Here is a 20,916-nt window from a genome sequence, read left to right on the forward strand (position 1 = left end):
CCCAAGACTGTTTCCACAGTTTTCTTGCCCAGTGGTTCTTGACAAGAAGATTTTTTTTAAGAATCCACCCTTTTTGTCCTTCCTTGATTATCTCCCTTTGGAAGGAGGCTTGAGTCTTCATTTCAATAATTTAAACCACCTTTACATAAGGATGTTTTTGTACCAGTTTTGGTTAAAATTGGTCCAGTGTCTCTTAAGAAGAAGTTAAAAATGTTTAAAGATTATAGACGGACGGACAGACAGATAGACGAAGGGACGAACAACGGGTAATCAGAAACGCTCTTTTGAGCTTTCAGCTCAGGTGAGCTAAAATTGTTAGAGGCTTCAAACATGAAAAACATAAGCAGATTTATAATGCACTGGAATTTCAGTATCAATAATTTTGAAAGGAAAAAACTTAAGAAAAGATGTATGAAATATCTATACTTCAAACCTATTTTCAGTCCCAATCTCTTTCAAAGAAATTTTCCCCTACAGTAACAATGTAATGTTTTGTTAATTAATCCATAACATTAATGTTGATTTATTAGATCATTCAAAAGTAGTTATTTAACATGTATTTGATATTATTTTTCCTTGATCATACCTCAGGTTTCTTGTCTGCATGTTTAATATATTAAGAGTTAATTAGGGTTTGCTTGCCATTAAATTTCTTGGAAAGCTGTATTAATTTCGAGATTCCTTTCAGAATTCAAAAGAAAAAAAATCATTTATTTATGATATATGACATGTGGGTTCGATTAAGTGTATTTTTGCATTTTCCCCCTGAAAATCAATGAATAGGAATATTTTTCGGTTAATTGTTGTATAGTTTTTATAATACCGGTAGATGAAACAGAAAAAATCTTTATTAGAGAGTCTTTTTATGTATCAAAAACCGATTGCACTCATGTTAAATTGTTATTATTATTTGATGTTTTTGCGATTATTTGATATATATTCGATCGGTTACCACCATGCTGGCATTATCTTTGGTAATCTATTAATACATGTATCTATATGCCTTACCATTTTATTTTGCAGTTCGCTGCAATTGGCTTTGGAAAATAAAATTAAAATCTGAAATTGGCATTTTCGAACTTAATCTTGAGTTAACTGCAATCTAATCTCAAATGACAAAAAAAAAAAAAAAAAACCATGTAATGAGGGAAGTTGAGTGCTTGGTATATTTGTCATAGTCCATACACTGACAAGAACCGGAAGTGAGTAACACCACCGAAAGTACAGGTATACAATTTAGAACCTCAGCATCGTGTTCTCTTATCAGACAACTAAAAGGTCAGAAATCTCATGAGTTCAAAGGTTTCTAGATCATTATGTTCTCAGGTGATGAAACAATAATCCGTTTGTTTAAAACAAATATGGTTCGAACATATTTACTTAAAAATGAATAGATTGATATAGCTATTAATTAGTACAAATTAATAATATAAAATACGTCTTGTTCTTCGTTTTCGATTTTGCTTGAGAATACATTGTAAGGTTTTGAACTATACACACGTTACCCTTCTTCCACAGTCTTGCTATTTAAGATAATGCTTCTAAATATTTGACATAATATACATTTTTTGTCTAGGTTTGAAGACAAAATGCTTTTCCTCGAACTCAAGAACCGAGCTGTTTGACTGAAGCCGTAGGCCAAAGATAATCAGTTTGGTTCGAGAGTTTGGCAAAATGCATAATGCTTAAGAACACTTCAATTTTATATCATTTGAATTCGATATTTACTGTATCTTGTATCTGACAATTAAGTAAAAAAAAATATGATTATATGTGTTCATACCGAATGAATAATAAACTTTACAAATATAGTTCAAAGTTTTCTCGTGGTGTTTTATTGAATCAGCTTGACTTTCCAAATAAATGATTGAATTAACATAAAAACATAAAAGTTGGCCAAGGCGCTTTATATTTAAACCAGATTGAAAACGAATTTTAAAAGAAAGACGCAGAACAAACTTTGATCCTCCTTAACAAGGTGATAATATCGGAGGAATACATAACAATTACAACATTTAAAGGAATAAAAAATGAACTGAAAACTGAGAAATGACTCACAGCTAATCGCCTTGTGTACTTTAACTTGTAAACATTCTTACGATTAAATGTGAATGTGTTACTACAATGTTCCGATGTAACACTTTGATAGAATAGAATATATAAATACATTAACCTGCTCATTACGTGTGTGAATATGTAAGATCAATTTTGGGATCGCACCTAAGCCTAAAATTTACCAATCTTTGAAAATGTTGGCCACTTTGCCCAGTAAACATCTCCACACTATAGCCCGGAATTATGGCTATCATTTTTACTGATCCCACACCCGATACTGTAGTTTAATAACTATCTAATATAGATACAACATCTAAATGATCGATCGACTGATGTCTACCTATATTTTCTTTCTTCCAAGCCTTTAATGTCGGATAGTTTTGTCCAAGTACTGTTTTAAGTTGTACTTTATCAATTTTGATGTCGAAAGACTTTAAATATAGAGAGGGACTCTTTCTGACGATTTAATCAAGTATGATATTCATAAAACTACTATGAAGTAGACAAAATGTGTCCCTCTTAAGTATTGGTTTGAATGTTCCTTTTTTGAAGGTTACGAAATTTTAAGTCAAACACTCATCATCAACATAATTTAAATTAATGATAGCTTAAAGTTTTTTTTTTTAAAGAAGTTAAACACCAAAAGTATTGATACATGTACCAAAGGGAAGGTTTTGTCACAAGGAATAAAAACCCTATTTTCAATTTTTCACAAATAGGACAAACTCTAAGGTTATGGTAAAAAAAGACATAATATTGTAGGACGATTTTCTCCTTAGTTTGGACTTTCAGTAGGGCATGGTATTTTCGGCGCTACATGTACGTAATGGCGAATACTAGTAGATTCTCATTGGTTAAGAAATTAATAACATCAGGAACTTAAAATTGTTGTTAACAACGATGAGACGACTTATGCCCCACCTCTGTGCCGTGAGAGAACTTTTAATTGGCTATTTACTACACCAGATGACATTCGGCCGCATTTCTATCATATGTATATTTCAACAGTGAAGGGAAGCTGTGTAAATTTCAGAAGCTAATTGGGTAACGTCGAGAATGCCACTCCTTACTGAAAGTCCAAACTAAGCGTGTAATGGTCCTATTCTTGTGGAAATATACAAGAATATTAATACATTTATAATACGAAAGCCCAGACTCCATTGATTTAATTTTTAAAATGTAAAAAAAAAAATTGTAAAGGTTAGTAAAAATCGAAGGTCAAACCACAAAGAGTACACTTTTAAAGTATGAAAGCGTGGCATCAATCTTTTAAAAGTCAAGGTTGAAGTCTGGTGAAAAATTTGGCAAAAGTGGGTCAAACTCTAAGGAAGTGGGTCAAGAAAAAGATTTGGTACCTTGAGAAAGTTTTTGCCACAAGGAATACATCTGTAAAATACATACATTGTATAAAATCCATAGCTACAACTATCCAAAAAGTAATGGCAAAGTTTAAAAATTTTCAATCTCCAAGGTCAAGGTAATAGGAAGTGAATTGTCTCTTCGCGGAACTGTACATGCATATGCATGTGTAACACGAAAGCCCTAACTCAACCCATTGTTTGTCAATGTTGAAGTTTTTCAAGCTAGGTAAAAATCGAAGGTCAAAAGATAAAATTTATTTTTACTCAAGGAAAGGTTTCATCAAAGAATGCACCTAGTATGAAAGCCTGGCATCAGCGTTCGAAAGTTATAGCCAGGTTAAAGTCTGGTAAATTTGGCTAAAAGTGGTTCAAACTCCAAGGTCAAGGAGAAACGTTGGTACCTTAAGAGAGTTCATGTCATAAGTAATACACCTTAAATAGAAAAGCCAATCATGTAGGTCCAACCAATCAAAATCTATGGACAAGGTCAATAATCTTTGCGGACAATCAGACTGATGGAAATAGCAAAGACTGTATAACCCCGAATCTTTGATAAGGGGCATAAAAATGATACAATGAAATGAAGTTCCTGTATATTTTGTTATCGGATTTGACTTTTATCATCATTTAATAGATGTGTTTTCTAACCCTTTGCCAAGTACTCTTGATAGAAAACGTGTAGATTTAAAAAATATGCATAATTATCCAGATAGAATATTGGGAGATCCAATAATCATACCTTTCAAAAAACATTTTGCCAATGATATTTTAGAACAAAACATCGTTAATAATGCATTCAAATGAAAAACTTCTAAGAAGATAAAAAAAATTCTCTGATTTTATTATTACCTAGCTTTGGTTCGTCTATCACAAGACTCAAATTGGCATAATCCTTGGTCGATTTTGACATATGTAGTACATCAAAGAATTTCACCAAAAAAATAAAAAGTAAACAAATGAGACGTGTTTGCATAAGAAAATTTACATTATCTATCACATAAAAAAAATCTAACAGGAAAGGGTAGAGCCTTCAAATTATACAAACCACAAAATACGCACATACATGTCAATGAAACATGCTCTGGCATTCATTGAGAAAATGGCCTGAGAATAAAGATAATATCGTAACCTCTACTAATATTGTGCAAACATCGAGCTTGAGTAAACCTAGAGATATACAGAGCGCTTCACAAAAGATAGATTTAATGCATCGTCTGTTTTTAACCGCAGTTCATTCTGTACAGAATTATTGAATTAAGTTCATTGACAAGAATATCAGAGCTACATACTTTCTCTTAAAAATCTTCGACGACAGTCAAGGATATTCTATCTAGGGTCCGTCACACAATAGCTTTAAAAATGATATTACTTATCTGCCTGTATCTTAATTGCGACTCGAAACTGAGCCCCCTGTGTTCTCGAGGTGTAAAGTTTATACCTATAAGTTTTCTTTATTTCTATATATCATAAATGAAAAGTCTACCTGTAATCGTTACCTGTGAAAGCACATAGAGCCCTTAACACACAGGGTTCTGATTTACTTCATTAAACGCATTGCCGTCCTAGTAATTATAACACCTGTGAAGGAAATTGATAGATATATACTTAAAAATACGCGCATGTGCTTCGAATTAAAAATGGATTGCTATTAAAACAAACCAGCTACTTTATCATATTCTTTAAGGTAAATAAGAGAAGTTCCATTGATACCGAGTGGATTGGCCGACTCGCATCCTCATTGGCTGAACCGATTGTGACATAGTGTGCGACAAACTCAACTGATCTAGGGCGCTTAAGTAGATATATACTCCCCATGCCCGCTCTAGCTACACGTATACCCAGGCTTATTGATATTACCTATATATCTATCATCACATGTAGCAGGGATCTGAAGTGTTACAAATTGATTCCGGTGTTCTCAATTCAGTGCTTCACTATGTTTGGATTTGCAGCCGTGAAGATGCTAAGAGTTGTATTGTTCCATATTTTGTGAAGCAAACTATATTCATTTTTGTCATCAGTTGTCAAAACAGCAAAACGCACGTGCACATGTATTCTGTGCATAAGACTTGTACAGCAAACATGGTATTTTGGAAACGTTTATCTACTTTAACCTGGACTGTTATGCTATATCTAGTTCACGGTATATTAGGGACCAGTGATTATGTAATCTTAGACCAACATCAGGGTAAGTTTTAATGTAAGATCAGGTTTCTCTAGCAAACAGCTTACATAGCAGTTTTGCAAAATGACCCATTTATAAAATAAAAAAAAATATTACTAAAAATAATGAAATTTAAAAATTTTGAGCCATTTTCAATACGATTTTTCCCCCAAATATCCTTCACATGCTTTCGAAAAATCCCAATTGCATGTTTTTCAAAAATTTGAAAACAGTCAGAAATAATAACTTTTAGATCTATTGTATTGCACGCAGAAGCTATTAATATTGAAAGGGAAAAAGTGAATAAGAAAGCATTTTAAAATATTTGCAGTATAAACCAAATTCTAAAACCCATTCAAGATTCGTTTCTTGTACGCGTAACCTATCATTATCTGTATTGGAAAAGGGATCGTAAATTAACAAATCTGGAGTGCAATGGCGTGTAATAAATACACATAAATGAAAAAAGTCCTTATACATTCGTTTAAACAAGGTATAGAGAGAATTATTATTCAATATTGCCAAAAACCTGGCAACCCCATATGATCTGACCTACTTCAAAAAACTTCCCGTGTCTTTGCACCTTGATAATGTCAGTGGTCACGACACTATGTATATTTTCCAGAGGATTACAAAGTTATCAGATGAGAGTGAAACAACCCATACGTTATACGCTTAATGAATTTTTTTTACCACGAAGACTGGCGAATGAATGTGTCAAAGATTAAGTCTCCGCTCCAGATTTTTTTGGCAGATCGAAAAAAATTAAAGCTTGTCTAAATGACATTTTGTTTAGATTGATAACCGTTTTGGATAATCTAGCTTTGGAGTCTAGTCTTGTAAAAATCTTTTATATCTGTTCTCCTCGAATGTTGATGTATGGTGCATCTGACGTTTAGGATCTGATCCCTCTCAAGTTGATGAACTTTTGGTCAGAAGGCATCTCTTTGGTCACAGTATTGTGTAATTCTTCCCCAGAGATCACACGCATTCTTCAAAAGCATCTACGATTTTATGACAATAGATCGGCATGTGATACTGAAAGACTACACACTTCTAATGAAAAACAGAGCAGTCAAATGTCGCCCAGGTCTTGACGTTTGTTTGCATCTTTTTACAATTCAATGCCTTATCCATGTCTCTAAGGCCTAATATAAATGAACTTTCTTTGTATACTTCAACCTGCATTACCTTAAGTGTTACATAATCACACCTGACAGCTAATTTTGAAGATTCTTTTTTAAAGATAAAAACAACTTCTTTTAAAAGAGATAGCTATATTTTGAAGTGCGTAATCAGTGCAAGGTGAATAGATATAAATTCATGCTGACATGCAAAACACTTGATCTATTTTAAAACGATATAAACATTAAATGAGAATATTATATTTTGCAGACAGGATAATATTTTTACCTACTTATTTTTTTCTTTACAGGTAGTTTTATAAACAAATTGGATAATTATGATATAACCATTCCCGTCCGAGTGACAAGCAGAGGTGACGTCATCTCACACGAACTGCACCCTCATAAATTACGTCATCGTAGAAATAGTGACCAAATTTCAGACACGATACATTATAAATTAAATGTGAACAACAGTGATTATATACTCAAATTAAAACCAAATGTTAAACTATATAATCCATCATTAGTTATTGAAAGAAAGAAAAATATATTCAAGAATGTTACGGATTCTAGTTTTATGCGCTATACGAACAACAATCAGCTTCCATGTCATTACACAGGAGAAATTATGGACAAAGAAAACAGCAAAGTTGCACTTGCATTGTGCGACGGTTTGGTAAGTGGCCTATTTTCTCACGAAATTATGTAACTTTATACACATGCTATAAAAATCGAAAGTTTAGCAATACATTTATTACATCTATTCACGACATCCGGAATAAGTTCCTAAACCTTTTCGTTTTGCAGCAATGTTGTTTATCAGTGTATTTATATCAGTATGAAGTCATCATTTAAAATATGATTGTTGTAGACATAAAGAGGTGATTAACGGGGGCTGTATTTGTTTCTGTAAACATAATTATTATCGTCAGTGAGCGAGTAAAACTTTGTTAACTTGCGCGCGTTACAAACGAAGGTAGGGAGCCCCTCTTCAAAGATTTCCCCCTTCAACGTTACCGGCGATGATTAGTGTAAGGTTATAGGCAGTAACACTGTTAATTGCTGGTCTTTATCATTGTCTAGTAAATATTCCCAATCACTGAACGGCTCCGATACCTTTATTTTCTTAGAAATAACAAACAGATGTTGCAAAGAACGAGGTGATCGTACACCAAAGAAGTTTTGGCATTCAAAAAAGTGGCTACCGTGTGCAAGATGCCAATACCTATTTTTCTTGCACTGTTGATAAATACAGAAGGTTTTTTTTGGTATACCCTTTGACGTTTTTTATGATCATGAAATAAACTTTTGTCCCGCGTTTAATCTCTAAGAAACCTTCTCACACAAAACTCTGCTAAAAAGAAAGTTCTGACAAATCGCCGTGGTTCATTTATTAAATTCTTTTTCAAAATTCTTTTAATTGGGATGAGGATAGGAAAAAATATGTGCTTTGAAGACCAGTTGCTCTCTTTAATCCCAAATAAATCACTTTAAAAAAAACTCTAAATAGGTCGCAGTCTGACCTACAGGGTAGAATTTCATGGTGTTTTGTTCCCTGTGTGGCACAAAAAAGAAGATCCCAGTTTTATTTCATTCATAATTTACCAATCTTTTACATATTTACTGTGAGAACATGTTCGAGGGAATATCGTTTAATTGATCTAAGGACCTACAACAAGATCGTGTGTGCAGGATCGTTTACATGCCCATTCATACAGAGACGATATTTTTAAAAGGGGTTCCATTGAAAACTTGTAATCACTACCATACCCTTACAATGACACATGTATAATCTTTCGGATCGTATGGACTATAACTAATTACGTCTGGAATACTGGCCATATACCTTACGCTCTCCCGATACAAATTTATGAATGAATTTGAATTGAGAAAAATGCTTCGATTGCTAATATGACCAAAAAGATTCATAATCAGCGATTTATGCATTGTCATATTATGTAATAATACAGGCAGCTTATCAATATTAATATTTGAAGACGTTTAAAAAGATCGGTATAAAGACACTGTAATACAGTCCACACACAGGTGCACGTGGTATTTGAACATTCAAGGACTATGTCATAAAAATCACACACACATTCCAATGTAGTATACAGAAGCTATCATATATAAAAATATCGTTGTTAAAAATTACACTTTCATGTTCATAAAAGTGAATTTGCAACATTGTATACTTGTAAAGGATATCTTGTTGTGACGGCTAACTTGAATATATCTTCCCCACAGCAAAGGTTATGTAGCGCCTGTCCGCATTTACCCGAAAGTCGATCCCTCTTCTGTGAGAAAAAAAGAATTGTAAAGTTCAAGTGTGACAACACTTCATATTTAGTTTTTAATTTGATAAAAAAACTATTTACCAATTTTGCCCTTTGATGTCGTGACTTTAAATTTCTTGTGTAAAGCAACTCTGATTATTCAAATAACACGAAGTTGTGAAGTAGAGGCGTTATATATCGTCTTGAAAACCATGCCTTGGTTTGCAAATGATTTCCTATGAAGTACTTTTAATAATTGATTCGGCAAACAAAAGCTATCAGTAGTCATACCATATCGGAAACGGAATGCTAAGATGTTTTGACCACTTGACATATATTTTTCCTGAATTTGGTCTGCTTTTGAAATATAATATGACAGGTTTAATAATGTTCTGATATTTTCATGAAGATGTTTTTACCCCCAAGTTTTTCTTCTTCAGTTTTTATTTTTTTTTTCATATACACATAATTTATATTAACAAAGTTAGAAAAGAAAGAGAAGAATTAAGAGAAAATTATTGTTTTCCCGCCAGTCTCTCTGTTTTGTTGTTTTGTTGTCCCAGTGTCTGTACAAACAACCTGAACGAACTCTAAACATTGTTGTAAGGGAAACACGTGTTGTCATAACTCACAAAACGATCTTCCATTTCTCTTGGCATCTCCCGTGTATTATAAAGGTATTAAATGATTTCTATCAGAAAAATGTCATTTTTCCCCTTCTTTCTTCTCATTGAAGTTGAAGTGAGGAATGGTATATATATGCCTCATTACACATCTTTGACTTTTAATGGGAGAACTAGGGAGTCGTCGTTATTTATTTTAAAAATATCACACGTGTACGAAATTAATCACGTGCCATTGATAATCCAATTTTTATAATGTTCCTGTCTGCTTAATCCAGACGCCCCATATTCACTGTTTTTACGCTTTTTTGCAGCACGGGTTAATTCATACTGGCAATGCAACATATTTTATTGAACCAATGCAGCAACCCAAAAATAATACTGGTCATCTTCATGCCATATACCAACATGAACCAAGGACAGAAACTGACCTTGGTCATTCGGATCAAAGAGACACGTGTGGAAACAATGGTACTTGTACAACTATTATCTCCAAATCTTTCAAAAAATGTCTTTCTTCCATTTCATTTTTTTGAATTTTGAGAACGTACTCTAAAACCATTATGACTCAGTTACAATAATAAATCATAGAATCACTTTGTCAAGAATTTAAAGGCCATGAATAAAAAAATGAAGGGTTTTCATTGTTGTTTAGTATCAGCTTTTATAAAATGAAATCTGGCACATTCTTGTTTTCGTTCGTGCAAATTAGGCAATTAATTTTATGAACAACATGACTCCATTTTTGAAGATTAGACGATAAATTTTCCAAAAATGGCGAATCTTTTCATTTGCGATAAATGTCCCTGATAAATAAAATCCGAAAATGAAATAGTAGTGAAAATGTCTGATAATGCTAATCTGTATTAAGAAAGAGAAAAAAATTAGAATCCAATATTTTGCAAGAAATAAAAACAGAGAAAGCAAACAAACAAAGGGAAAGATGGGAAGCTCATCATCAGCGGAAAAACGGACGAAACAGCAGACGACATAAACGATCTATCTCTGTGGAGCATCACGTGGAGACTTTAGTGGTTGTGGACCCGGATATGACGGAATATTACAAAAATGAAGACGTCACAACTTACGTCCTTACCATTATGAACATGGTACGTTAGTAATCTAATGCATGCTTTATATAGTTTTATAATGGTGTATAAGGGGTAATCCAAATGGAGTACTATACCTCACCCCAACCATTTAACACAACAACAAGCAACAACAGCAACCAAATTTCAATTAAAGCAACATTCAACAAGAGTTTATAATTGAAAGAAAAATTCTGTTATCTTTAAATAATGGGGTGTCTTTTATATCGCTCTAGGTTTCTCAACTGTTTCACGATGCTTCACTTGGGAATGCCGTCAACATAGTGGTTGTCCGCATCATTTTACTGGAGGATCAACAGGTACACAGCCAAAACATATACTTACAATGTTCAGACGAATGTGTCTGGTACTGAATGTCAAACTAACAGGCCTTTTTATCTGTTTATCGTAAATGACCATTTTAAAATTCCAGAAATTGTGCATATATGTCACTTTTATTTGCTTGAGGTTTAATACCACAAAAAAGTTTTGCTCATTAAGGTCCAAATTATACTTTTTGTGTTCACGAAAATGGTTTAATGCTGTTATCATAAAGTTAACAAGTAATTTGAATTTAGGAAGGCCTTATAATAACACATCATGCAGACAAATCGCTACGGAGTTTTTGCAAATGGCAGACAAAGATTAACATGAAAGAGGAGGACCATCCCAACCATCATGATGTGGCCATACTTCTGACAAGGTCTTTAATTTTATAAAATTAAACAATGAATTATAAAAATCATAATAGAGCAAAATAAAGTAAAACAAGACTTATTGAGGAATCATAAATGGTACGAATATGGATTAAAAACGATATTCTGGTTGCAGGAAAAATATCTGTGCTCGGATGAACAGGCCGTGTAACACACTAGGATTGGCTCAGACTTCCGGCATGTGTCAGCCACACCGTAGCTGCAGTATTAACGAGGACACGGGACTCTCTTTGGCCTACACAGTTGCTCATGAGCTAGGGCACAAGTAGGTTACACAAGCCTGGTTAGCAATTTGATGATGATATTTTCTTTTCCAACAATTTTATGCAAGCCTTGCTTTGGCTTAATCTCAAGTACAGCAAAGCAGAGCACGGGAAGGGCATGTATTTTTTCACGGGAAAGGTTATTAACTAAAGGTTATCGTTGAAGAAAGTACTAAATATTACAGCCAGGAAAGGGCACTGAATATCACTAAAGAAAGCACAACAAAGCACACTAAAACGTTAATCATAGCACAACACAATAAAATAAAAGTTTAATTTACAGGAGAATAGCAGGAAAGGGTTCTAAATCACAGTAAAGACAATTTTTTTAATCACAGGGAAGAGCAGTAAAATTTCAGACATGTTTGTTTTGCAGTTTTGGGATGAACCATGACAGTCGTAGGAATGGCTGTAAAACATCAAGCAAGGACCACTACCTTTACTTGATGCAGAATCAGCTGATGGCGGTCAGTCCATTGATGAAATGGTCAAACTGCAGCAAGCGAGCCATTACCGAGTTCATTGAGTAAGTGTCACTGTTTAGGCCAAGTCTTACTAAGCTTTTATATACTGTGTTACAATGCTGTAATTTTTTCATTATCCTGTATCCAAAACTACATCCAGATAACCTTCTTTGGTTCCCATGCACTTTACACTCTTATATACATGAAAAAATTATCGGGCAATCTAATGCAATGAAAATAAATATTTTTGCAATCTTGTGCAAAACATATGCATTTTTTATGTTTATGATCAAGCAGTTGTCTTAGTGCAAACGAACTGATTTCTAAAAATGAGGTTATCATTTTCTTTGGTACAGTCGAGGGTGGGGCTACTGTTTGGAGGATGAGCCTGCTAAGTACAGGGATACGGAGTACGAGTACCCAGTACTACCACCCGGTACCATGTATGACGTCGAACATCAGTGCAGACTCGCTTACGGCCAAAACTCTTCTTTCTGTGGGGAAAAGGTACAAAAATTTCATACTATTCTTTTCCTAATATTTATTACAAACTATCCGAAGCAAAACCCATCTCTTACTCCATGGCACCTGATCCCACCTCTGATAATTTTTAGAGGTCCGTTTTCGCTTTGCTCCCAGTTTGTACTACCCGGTATTTCAATAGCCCTTTGATTTTGAGTTTGTTATCATCATTTCATTTGATGTCTGGCAGATCACTACATGTGATTCAAGTACATCTAATATATACTTTTTTCCAAACTTCTCGAAGGAGGACATATGCAGCACACTTTGGTGCCGAATGGACAACAAATGTTCTACAAGACTGGAGGCAGCTGCCGAAGGAACAATATGTGGACCAAATAAGGTAATGCATACATACAAGTACATTTTTGTCCATGCTAAATACATGTACGTCTGAACTTCGCTATCTCAAACACTGATATTTCGAATACGGGTATAATGGATATGCGGCAGTGCTTTGAAAGACCAAACCACTCATTCTTTTACTTTTTTACCCATGATTTCTCGAATACTCGGGCACCTCAAAGTTTTTTCTCAGTCTTATCGAGTTCGACATAACTAGGTTTGACTGTATTTGAAACAATTGCTACATCTATCCATGGAGATTTAAATATAGTATAAAAAGTATTTTTATCAATTTGCAGTGGTGTTTCAATGAACAATGCGTGGAAATCGGCGACAGACCGGAATCTATCAATGGAAATTGGGGCGAGTGGAGTAGCTGGTCCACGTGTTCCAGAACCTGCGGTGCCGGAGTTTCTGCGCGGGAACGTCACTGCGATAACCCAAGGTATGTTTTAAACAAAGATCAAAACCTCTCGAAGTTGTACTGTGGCTTTTTATTGCATTACATCATCAGATTTGTTTGGGTTAAACGTTGATTGAGTTTATCTGGTATTATTGAACACCTGTTAATGTGAATTCAAGATCGTTTTTGCAAGGGATGAAAACTCAGGCACTGAGGGATCAAATGAAGACGGGCTACACTTTGAAAAAAAATTGTAGCGAAAACATTCTGATATATCTTGCTTTATTTTTCAGACCTGCTAACGGAGGAAAATATTGCATTGGGGAAAGAAAAAGATACAGGATATGCAACACTGAGGTATCGAAAACATCTTAATGCTTTTTGCTAGCTTCCTCCCGACAAGACGCGGATCTATTTTTCATAATAGCCTTCGATGCATAAAATTTTATCTTTTTGTTTTCTTGGCAATTATTACAATTTTCCCATTGAGTTGGTGTCCTCTGGCTACATGTAATCAAGACTTAATTAACACAATCTTAAAAACAGCGCGATAATCAGGGGTCGCTGGGCAGACATCTTTTTGTTGCTGGATATATTTAGTAACATCCATTATGTTTGTCGCGATTCTGCCAAAATCTTTCACCGTTTGAAGTGATTAAGATATTGTACATAAGAAAATCCGACTTTGATTGAAAACCTTACGCATATTAATGCGAAAATCATGAATAATCTTTCAATATATCTTAAATCAAATTTTATTTACCTTAATATAAATTGGATTCAATTTCTTTTTATCAATCTGATAACTTTGCTTTTTCTTGCATTTTAAAGGCATGCCCGGAAAATAGCCTGAGCTTTCAGGAGGTTCAATGTGATGAGTTCAACTACATACCCTATCAAAATGGGCTTTATGAATGGCAACACGTCCCGACACCAAGTAGGTCTCAGTATTCACATGTTTTCATTTTACAAACATATTTTTTGATGGATGGGGTCGGTTTGACATTCTAGACGAATTATTATTTTCAGTTCACTTAAAATACATCCCCCGTGGCCAGCAAATAAAACCTTTTGAAAAAAAAAACTGAACCTTATTCATAAAGCAAATATTTGCATTTTTGATATTTTTACTAACATATGCTTCTTTGGTATTTTGAACTACCTGCGTTAGATTAATTGGGGGAGATTAGTTGATACGAACATTTGTCAGAAAGTCAAAGAGTCAAAGAACTCTTAAAATAAAAGTACATTGCTCTTGATGAATTCAAAAGAATTTTCATGGACAGAATAAACACTGTATGTTCAAAATGATGTTGCTATCACTAATACTAGTACTTTAAATCGTTATTTTCGTGTATTGATACCTATACATGTAAATTTTAAATCTTTAAATTTTATTTCAATCAAATCAAGGTATCAAATAAAACCTCCTGGATAAGTCCAATGTATCAAAACTAAAAGATAAGGTCTGAAAAAATAGTACCATGCAGTTGAGTTGTACATACAGTTCACAATATTCAATTGCCACCTAGGTACATTACCTAAAAAGAGAGATATGCATAATAAAAATTTCAGTAAATTTGTTTTCGTTTCTTTTGAGTAAAAACAACATTTTAAATTAGAATGTTAAATTTTTGCGTCTCCCAATTAATTATGTAGCGGAAATGTAAGAGTTCATGTTTGTAAACAACTTTCAGAGGAAAACCTTGTATTAGAGCTTTAAGGTGACACCCTTTTTATGGAAAACTTAACACGGCATGTGTGATTCTGACATATTTAGTACTTCAAACTTTTATTGGTCATGAATTAACCTCAGGCCACAAAAAGCCTTTTGCAAGTCCTTACATCTCAAATTGATCTCGTAAATTATATTATAAATGTCAAAATATACCTCGTTCCTTATCCCGTTAACATGGAATTGCACCTCCTGAGAGTGTACTTTAATAATCCAATGTGTAATCTGTCAAAAAGTTGGCCAGATAAATGATATGGTAAATAGACGAAATACCTAATTTTGGTGTGGGATGAATATTCTTGATATTAAGGAATCTGTACATACTGGACACTAAAGAGTTCTAATAATTGTAGAGTACTTTCTTGTACAGTTAAAATATAATTAGAGTGATATGCCCTTAGATGTAAGTTGAAAATAAACAAGAACCTTTAGTTAATGACAACTTTTTACAATAAAATAATATGCCAAAATGGCGGTAATTAATACACCGCTTATGAACTAAATAAAGCAACAAAAATAAAACGAAGTTTTATCTATATAAAATAAACATTAGTAGTAATGACTTTGGGAATTTGGGAATATAACAGATACTAATATCCATTCTTAGGTTGAAAATGAGATTCAATAACTAATTAAAGTATACTTTTATTTATGATCTAAAAGTCGAAAACATTTTTCTTTTGTGTTTAGAGCTTCCTTAACCTCCGTTTTTTTAACGAAACAAACATATCTGCATATTTATTACCTCTTTCGTTACTCATGCTGCTACGTACAATTTCAGGAACTCCGTGTCAATTGCATTGTAAACCGGAAAACAAGTTTTTCTCTGTCATGATGAAAGACATCGTTACTGACGGGACGCCATGTATGGCGGGCACTAGAAACTTATGCATCAGCGGAAGATGTCGGGTATGATTCAGCTTTCAATGATACCTATCCATCAACAAAAAAAAAAAATAATGGCCGTTTCGTGCACAAAACACTAGCTAGCAAATAAAAGCCTAGACATTTCAGCATAAGTTGCATTTTGTGCATCAAAGTTTTTATATCCTGACATGATAATCAAGGTTTTTATCACTATCTTTTTTTTCAAGTCTTTCTGTTTATTTATAAGCCGTTTGTTGATATCTTTTGCTATCTATTTCAGCATATTGGATGCGACTGGGGAATAGACTCCACAGCGAAAGAAGATAGATGCGGCGTCTGTCATGGCGACGGATCAACTTGCGAGACGATAAAAGACCAATATAATGAAACACAAGGAATGGGTGTGTGGCAATTTTCCGTCTCTTCATGAATAAAAAGCATTGTACTAAAAGATATCCTATCTTTTATATACGTATTAAATTTGTCATTTAACTTGATCTTTCTTGAAAGAAGAATATTTTATTGAAATTTAATCAGGTTATGTTGAGGCAACTGTAATACCAAAGGATGCTCGTAACATACGTGTGGAGGAGGTTGCTGGAGTAGACAACTATTTGGCTCTTCAGAACGATAAGGGTCAATACTACCTGAATGGTCACTGGTTCATTCAGTGGTCTGGAGACTATAACATTGCAGGCACAGTTGTGCAATACAATCGTCAGGGTAACAGAGACAAATTTGAAGCTGTTGGACCAATCACAGAACCGCTTCATATCATGGTACATGTAGTATAAGATTACAATGTAGTTATCAATAATGTAATCGTGTATTCGAGTAAAAATCTTTGTCATTCGTTCAGTTTCCTGAGTGTTCGCATTGTATTCAATTTTCCAGCTCTTACTGCAAACACGGAACCCTGGTGTTGTGTTTGAATACACTGTTCCCAAAGAAAATGCTACAGATACTAGACCCCGTGAATTCCAGTGGACCTACATGGATTGGACACATTGTACCTCGTCTTGTGGATCAGGTAATTCATAGTTTCTTAATGACTGTATGAATACATTCGCAACTGGGTTCGATTTACCTTCCTTCTCATTCCATTTGTGTTTGCTAAATTTAGGTACACAGAGAGCTATTGTTGTTTGTTCCGAGAAAGAAGATGGACAAGTTGATGATGTTTACTGTAATAAAACACACAAACCTGATGACTTGCAAAGGGTTTGCAACGTCCATCTCTGTCCAGCAAGGTAAATATACAGACAGTTAGAATTATTATAACTATAACAATATTTCTGAGATACATTGGAATTTTCTTTCATTTCAAATTTCCGATTTATTTTCTTTCCAGATGGTGGGCAGGGCCTTGGCAACACTGTTCCGTTACTTGTGGCAAGAATGGCGTCCACAAGAGGACTGTCATATGCGTGCGCAGCTTAGGGAATGAGGAACAGATAGCCCTGGAAGATAAATCATGCGGTGGAGAAGAAAAGCCAACAGAAGTTGAGGCATGTCACCACAAAGACCTATGTCCAGGCACTGGCGAATGGGAAGTAGGAGAATGGACGCCTGTACGTTGTTTTAATTTATAATTTCTTTTGCAATTTGTGTTGGAAGTGAAGTTTAATATACTATTTTTATTGCTATTGTCCTTTTTTCAGTGTGATAGCAATCCATGTTCATCACAGACTCGAGAAGTTAAATGTTCATTGCCAAGCATTGGTTGCGACAAAACCCCAATTCCAGCTCAAAAACGTCAGTGTTCTGATGTAATTTGTGAAAAGTGGACATTTGGAAACTGGTCTGAGGTTAGAAATTTTTGAAAGGAAAATATTGTAGAAGACATGAAAATTTCTAATGTATTTTAACCTTTTTCATTCATTCCATTCTTTCTTTTTAGTGTTCTGTTACTTGTGGATTTGGGGTTCGCTTGAGGAATGTCACGTGTCCTGAAACTAAAACGTGTGATGCAACACAGAAGCCAGAAGAATCAGAAGTTTGTGATATTCTGGACTGTCCAACCGCTCCTTCCACAAAAATGGTTATAGATCTTATTGACATTCCAGAGGAATCAGCCGATGGTGGATACGAAAGAAAAGAGTTTATTGAAAATGATCGCATTATACAGGGAATATCGACAACGATTTCATCCACCACTGAAGAATCCTCAAAAACATCTCCAACAACAAAGCTTGATGACGAAAGGGGGGTTATCAAGGGTCCAGTCTTGGTCACTGAGGTAACCGAGCATATTCCTCGCCAGTTTTTGGATATCAAAGAAGGTGGTTCTGATGTTATCGTTGATAATCAAGATATTCAGCAGCCAACGCCGTCGGTGGACAATCATAAAATTCAGGGTGATAACTTGCTAAGCAAAAAAGTACCTCCACCAATATCCGATTTTACACAACACAAACAAAGTTTTGGTCAAACAAAAATTGATGGGAGAAAGATACTGCCTCCTAACGTTGATATGGATAAAATTGCTAATATTCCACATCTACCAGACATGAAAAAGCTGCGTCCATTACTAAAGCTACCCTCATTGCCAAACATTTCCGGTCATCCAAGGAGACGTATTAGTCCCAATACCATCATCATTCCTTCAGTTTTTGAGTGGGTTCCAAAGACGTGGAATCCGGTAGGTTTGACACCCGTGTTTTTTTTTAACTATATCGCAATTTGCTTTGCAGATCCACACATATTTTAACTTTATAATCATTATTTTTGTACAGTGCTCTCGAAAGTGTGGTGGTGGAATTCAAACACGTGCAATTGGTTGTGTTGACTCCAAATCAGGTCAGGAAACAGAGGAACATAATTGTAACATACTGACAAAGATGGATACAATTCGTCCCTGTAATACACAACAATGTTCAACGTGGCAAACGTCCATATGGAGTCAGGTACTTTTTCACCTTCTTGGTTCACTAAAAAATGCCTTGCAAACTTTATTTTTCTTTGCAAATGCCCATTACTGAAATTGATATATTTTACAGTGTTCTGCCACCTGTGGAGAAGCGGTTCAAATCCGCGATGTGGTTTGTTCCGAGAATTTGGACTGTGATCCGGACCAGAAACCAGTAAACATTCAACCCTGTGTACTTCCAAAATGTCTGGCATGGAAACATGGTCCCTGGAATACGGTAAAATTTCCTATCATAGAATTTATTCTGAAGACGGATTTTTTTACTCTGACGGAATTTTGATTTTCTTGTTGAGTTTGCAAATAAACGCTCTTTTGATTTTGTTAATAATTTGCTGAAAATATAAAATTCTTTGATTCCTTTTTAGTGCTCTAAAACGTGTGGCAAAGGAGAGCAAATAAGAGCAGTGCAGTGTATAAATATGACATCAGAGACAATAGCCACCGATTGTGACATGTCGCAAAAACCAGCAGAAGTACAGTCCTGCAATCCAGATGCATGCCCACGTAGACATTCAGGTATAATGAAAATTTTATTATGAAATAGTCTGTTTTGCTTGTTTTTTCCTCCTTTTATCGATTTTTCAATGACATTCTTTATTTTACAGAGCTAAAAACATCAAGATGTAAAAGAAACAGATTAAACTATAGAGTTTGTCGTAAATTACGAGAACGAGGCCAATGTGCACGTGTATATGTTAGAGTAAACTGTTGCAGAACGTGTGAAATGAATAGATATCGGACAAGATGGCGACCTAGAAGAAGACAAGCACGGTAGAGGCTGGAGTGTTTAGTTTAGAACCAATTACAAAGGCAGTGGTCCGGAAGGAAACTCACGCACAAAATTAGGATTTCCTCCTACAATGGAACCGGACATTGTGTTCAGTACCTTGGAGGACAAATTAAACCTGTTTCAGTATTCAAGTCTGCTGAAATCCATTAATGTTTTTGCTTGTTACGTCAGAATCATTCCCATAATTCCATGTTTTATTACAGATCGTTTTGTTTCATGTTTGACATCTCTAATTTGTACCAATGAATTAGAAGGATATAGTGTGTGTGTAATGTTTTTTAGCTAGAAGATGCGACTGATGAAGAGTCTTGTGATACTCTTTATACAAATGTAATTGCTTTATACTCAGTAACCATTTTTGTATATATGAAGTATACAATGCTTAAAACTATTTTGAAGATATTTATTTATATTATACAATTAATGTTTTGTGTACAATCCCGTTGTTTTACAACTTTAAATGATACTCAATAAATACAATACTAAAATCACAGGACGTCTGTGTTTAGTTTCTAAACAAGTTGTACGAGCTCTTTACTTGGCTTGGTAACAAAACCAACGTCAATGAAACTTTAACCCCAATCCCCACCCCCGCCCCCCAATAAAAAAAATGTCACTAGCCTTAAAATTGTAAACAAAACCAACGTATGCAATAAAAAAAACCAACAGAAAAATCTCTAGCAAAGAAAAAATAAAACTACTTTGTATATAACAATCATTTTTCGACCATTCAAAAAAATAGTTACTTTACTGTACTACCAACAAGATTGAATGAATTTCTGGAATTTAATTTTGCTATAAAATTCAGTTATGATATTTCTGAAAGTAACTTAAATGTTGATTATCAATAAAATAAGATTATGCATTGATTGTCATCAGTAGAATGATTGCTCTATTTTGTGGCATAGTACTTTCTAAGAAATCAAAATTCCTTATACAGGACATCAATTATCAATTTGCTTCAGTCGAAGTTTTGCATCAATTCTTCTGTCATTAAAATAGAAAATCAAATTTTATAACGAAACTGTCCGACACAAAAATTGAAGCTCTTAGCTACAGGTTAGTACATCATTTGAATATTTCTAGCATATCTTAGATAAACTTAAGGTAAAAATCGGTTATAAAGAAATCGCTTACAAGGAAATTTTGGCTAAGAGGAACATTTTACAAATTTTATTTCTAGATCCC

The 20,916-nt window shown here is 34.3% G+C and overlaps 1 protein-coding gene across 1 annotated transcript; it reads left to right on the plus strand.

Annotated features, from left to right (window-relative positions):
• Positions 1–5,159: 5,159 nt before the first annotated feature.
• Positions 5,160–20,221, plus strand: LOC134252258 (A disintegrin and metalloproteinase with thrombospondin motifs 7-like). The gene is made up of 25 exons (XM_062734696.1): positions 5,160–5,604; positions 7,016–7,383; positions 9,921–10,077; positions 10,513–10,715; positions 10,931–11,014; positions 11,273–11,397; positions 11,526–11,675; positions 12,050–12,199; positions 12,494–12,644; positions 12,907–13,002; positions 13,304–13,449; positions 13,701–13,764; positions 14,239–14,344; positions 15,924–16,051; positions 16,290–16,410; positions 16,547–16,788; positions 16,904–17,039; positions 17,133–17,259; positions 17,361–17,580; positions 17,671–17,817; positions 17,910–18,650; positions 18,745–18,915; positions 19,009–19,155; positions 19,304–19,454; positions 19,544–20,221. Exons 1-25 carry the CDS (start codon positions 5,466–5,468, stop codon positions 19,711–19,713), a joined length of 4,440 nt encoding a protein of 1,479 aa, XP_062590680.1. The 5' UTR covers positions 5,160–5,465; the 3' UTR covers positions 19,714–20,221.
• The last annotated feature ends 695 nt before the right edge of the window (positions 20,222–20,916 follow it).

The sequence above is a fragment of the Saccostrea cucullata genome, unplaced genomic scaffold (assembly GCF_032062105.1).
Source record: "Saccostrea cucullata isolate Sc308-1 unplaced genomic scaffold, CSIRO_AGI_Scuc_v1 ctg130, whole genome shotgun sequence".
NCBI lineage: Eukaryota > Metazoa > Mollusca > Bivalvia > Ostreida > Ostreidae > Saccostrea > Saccostrea cuccullata.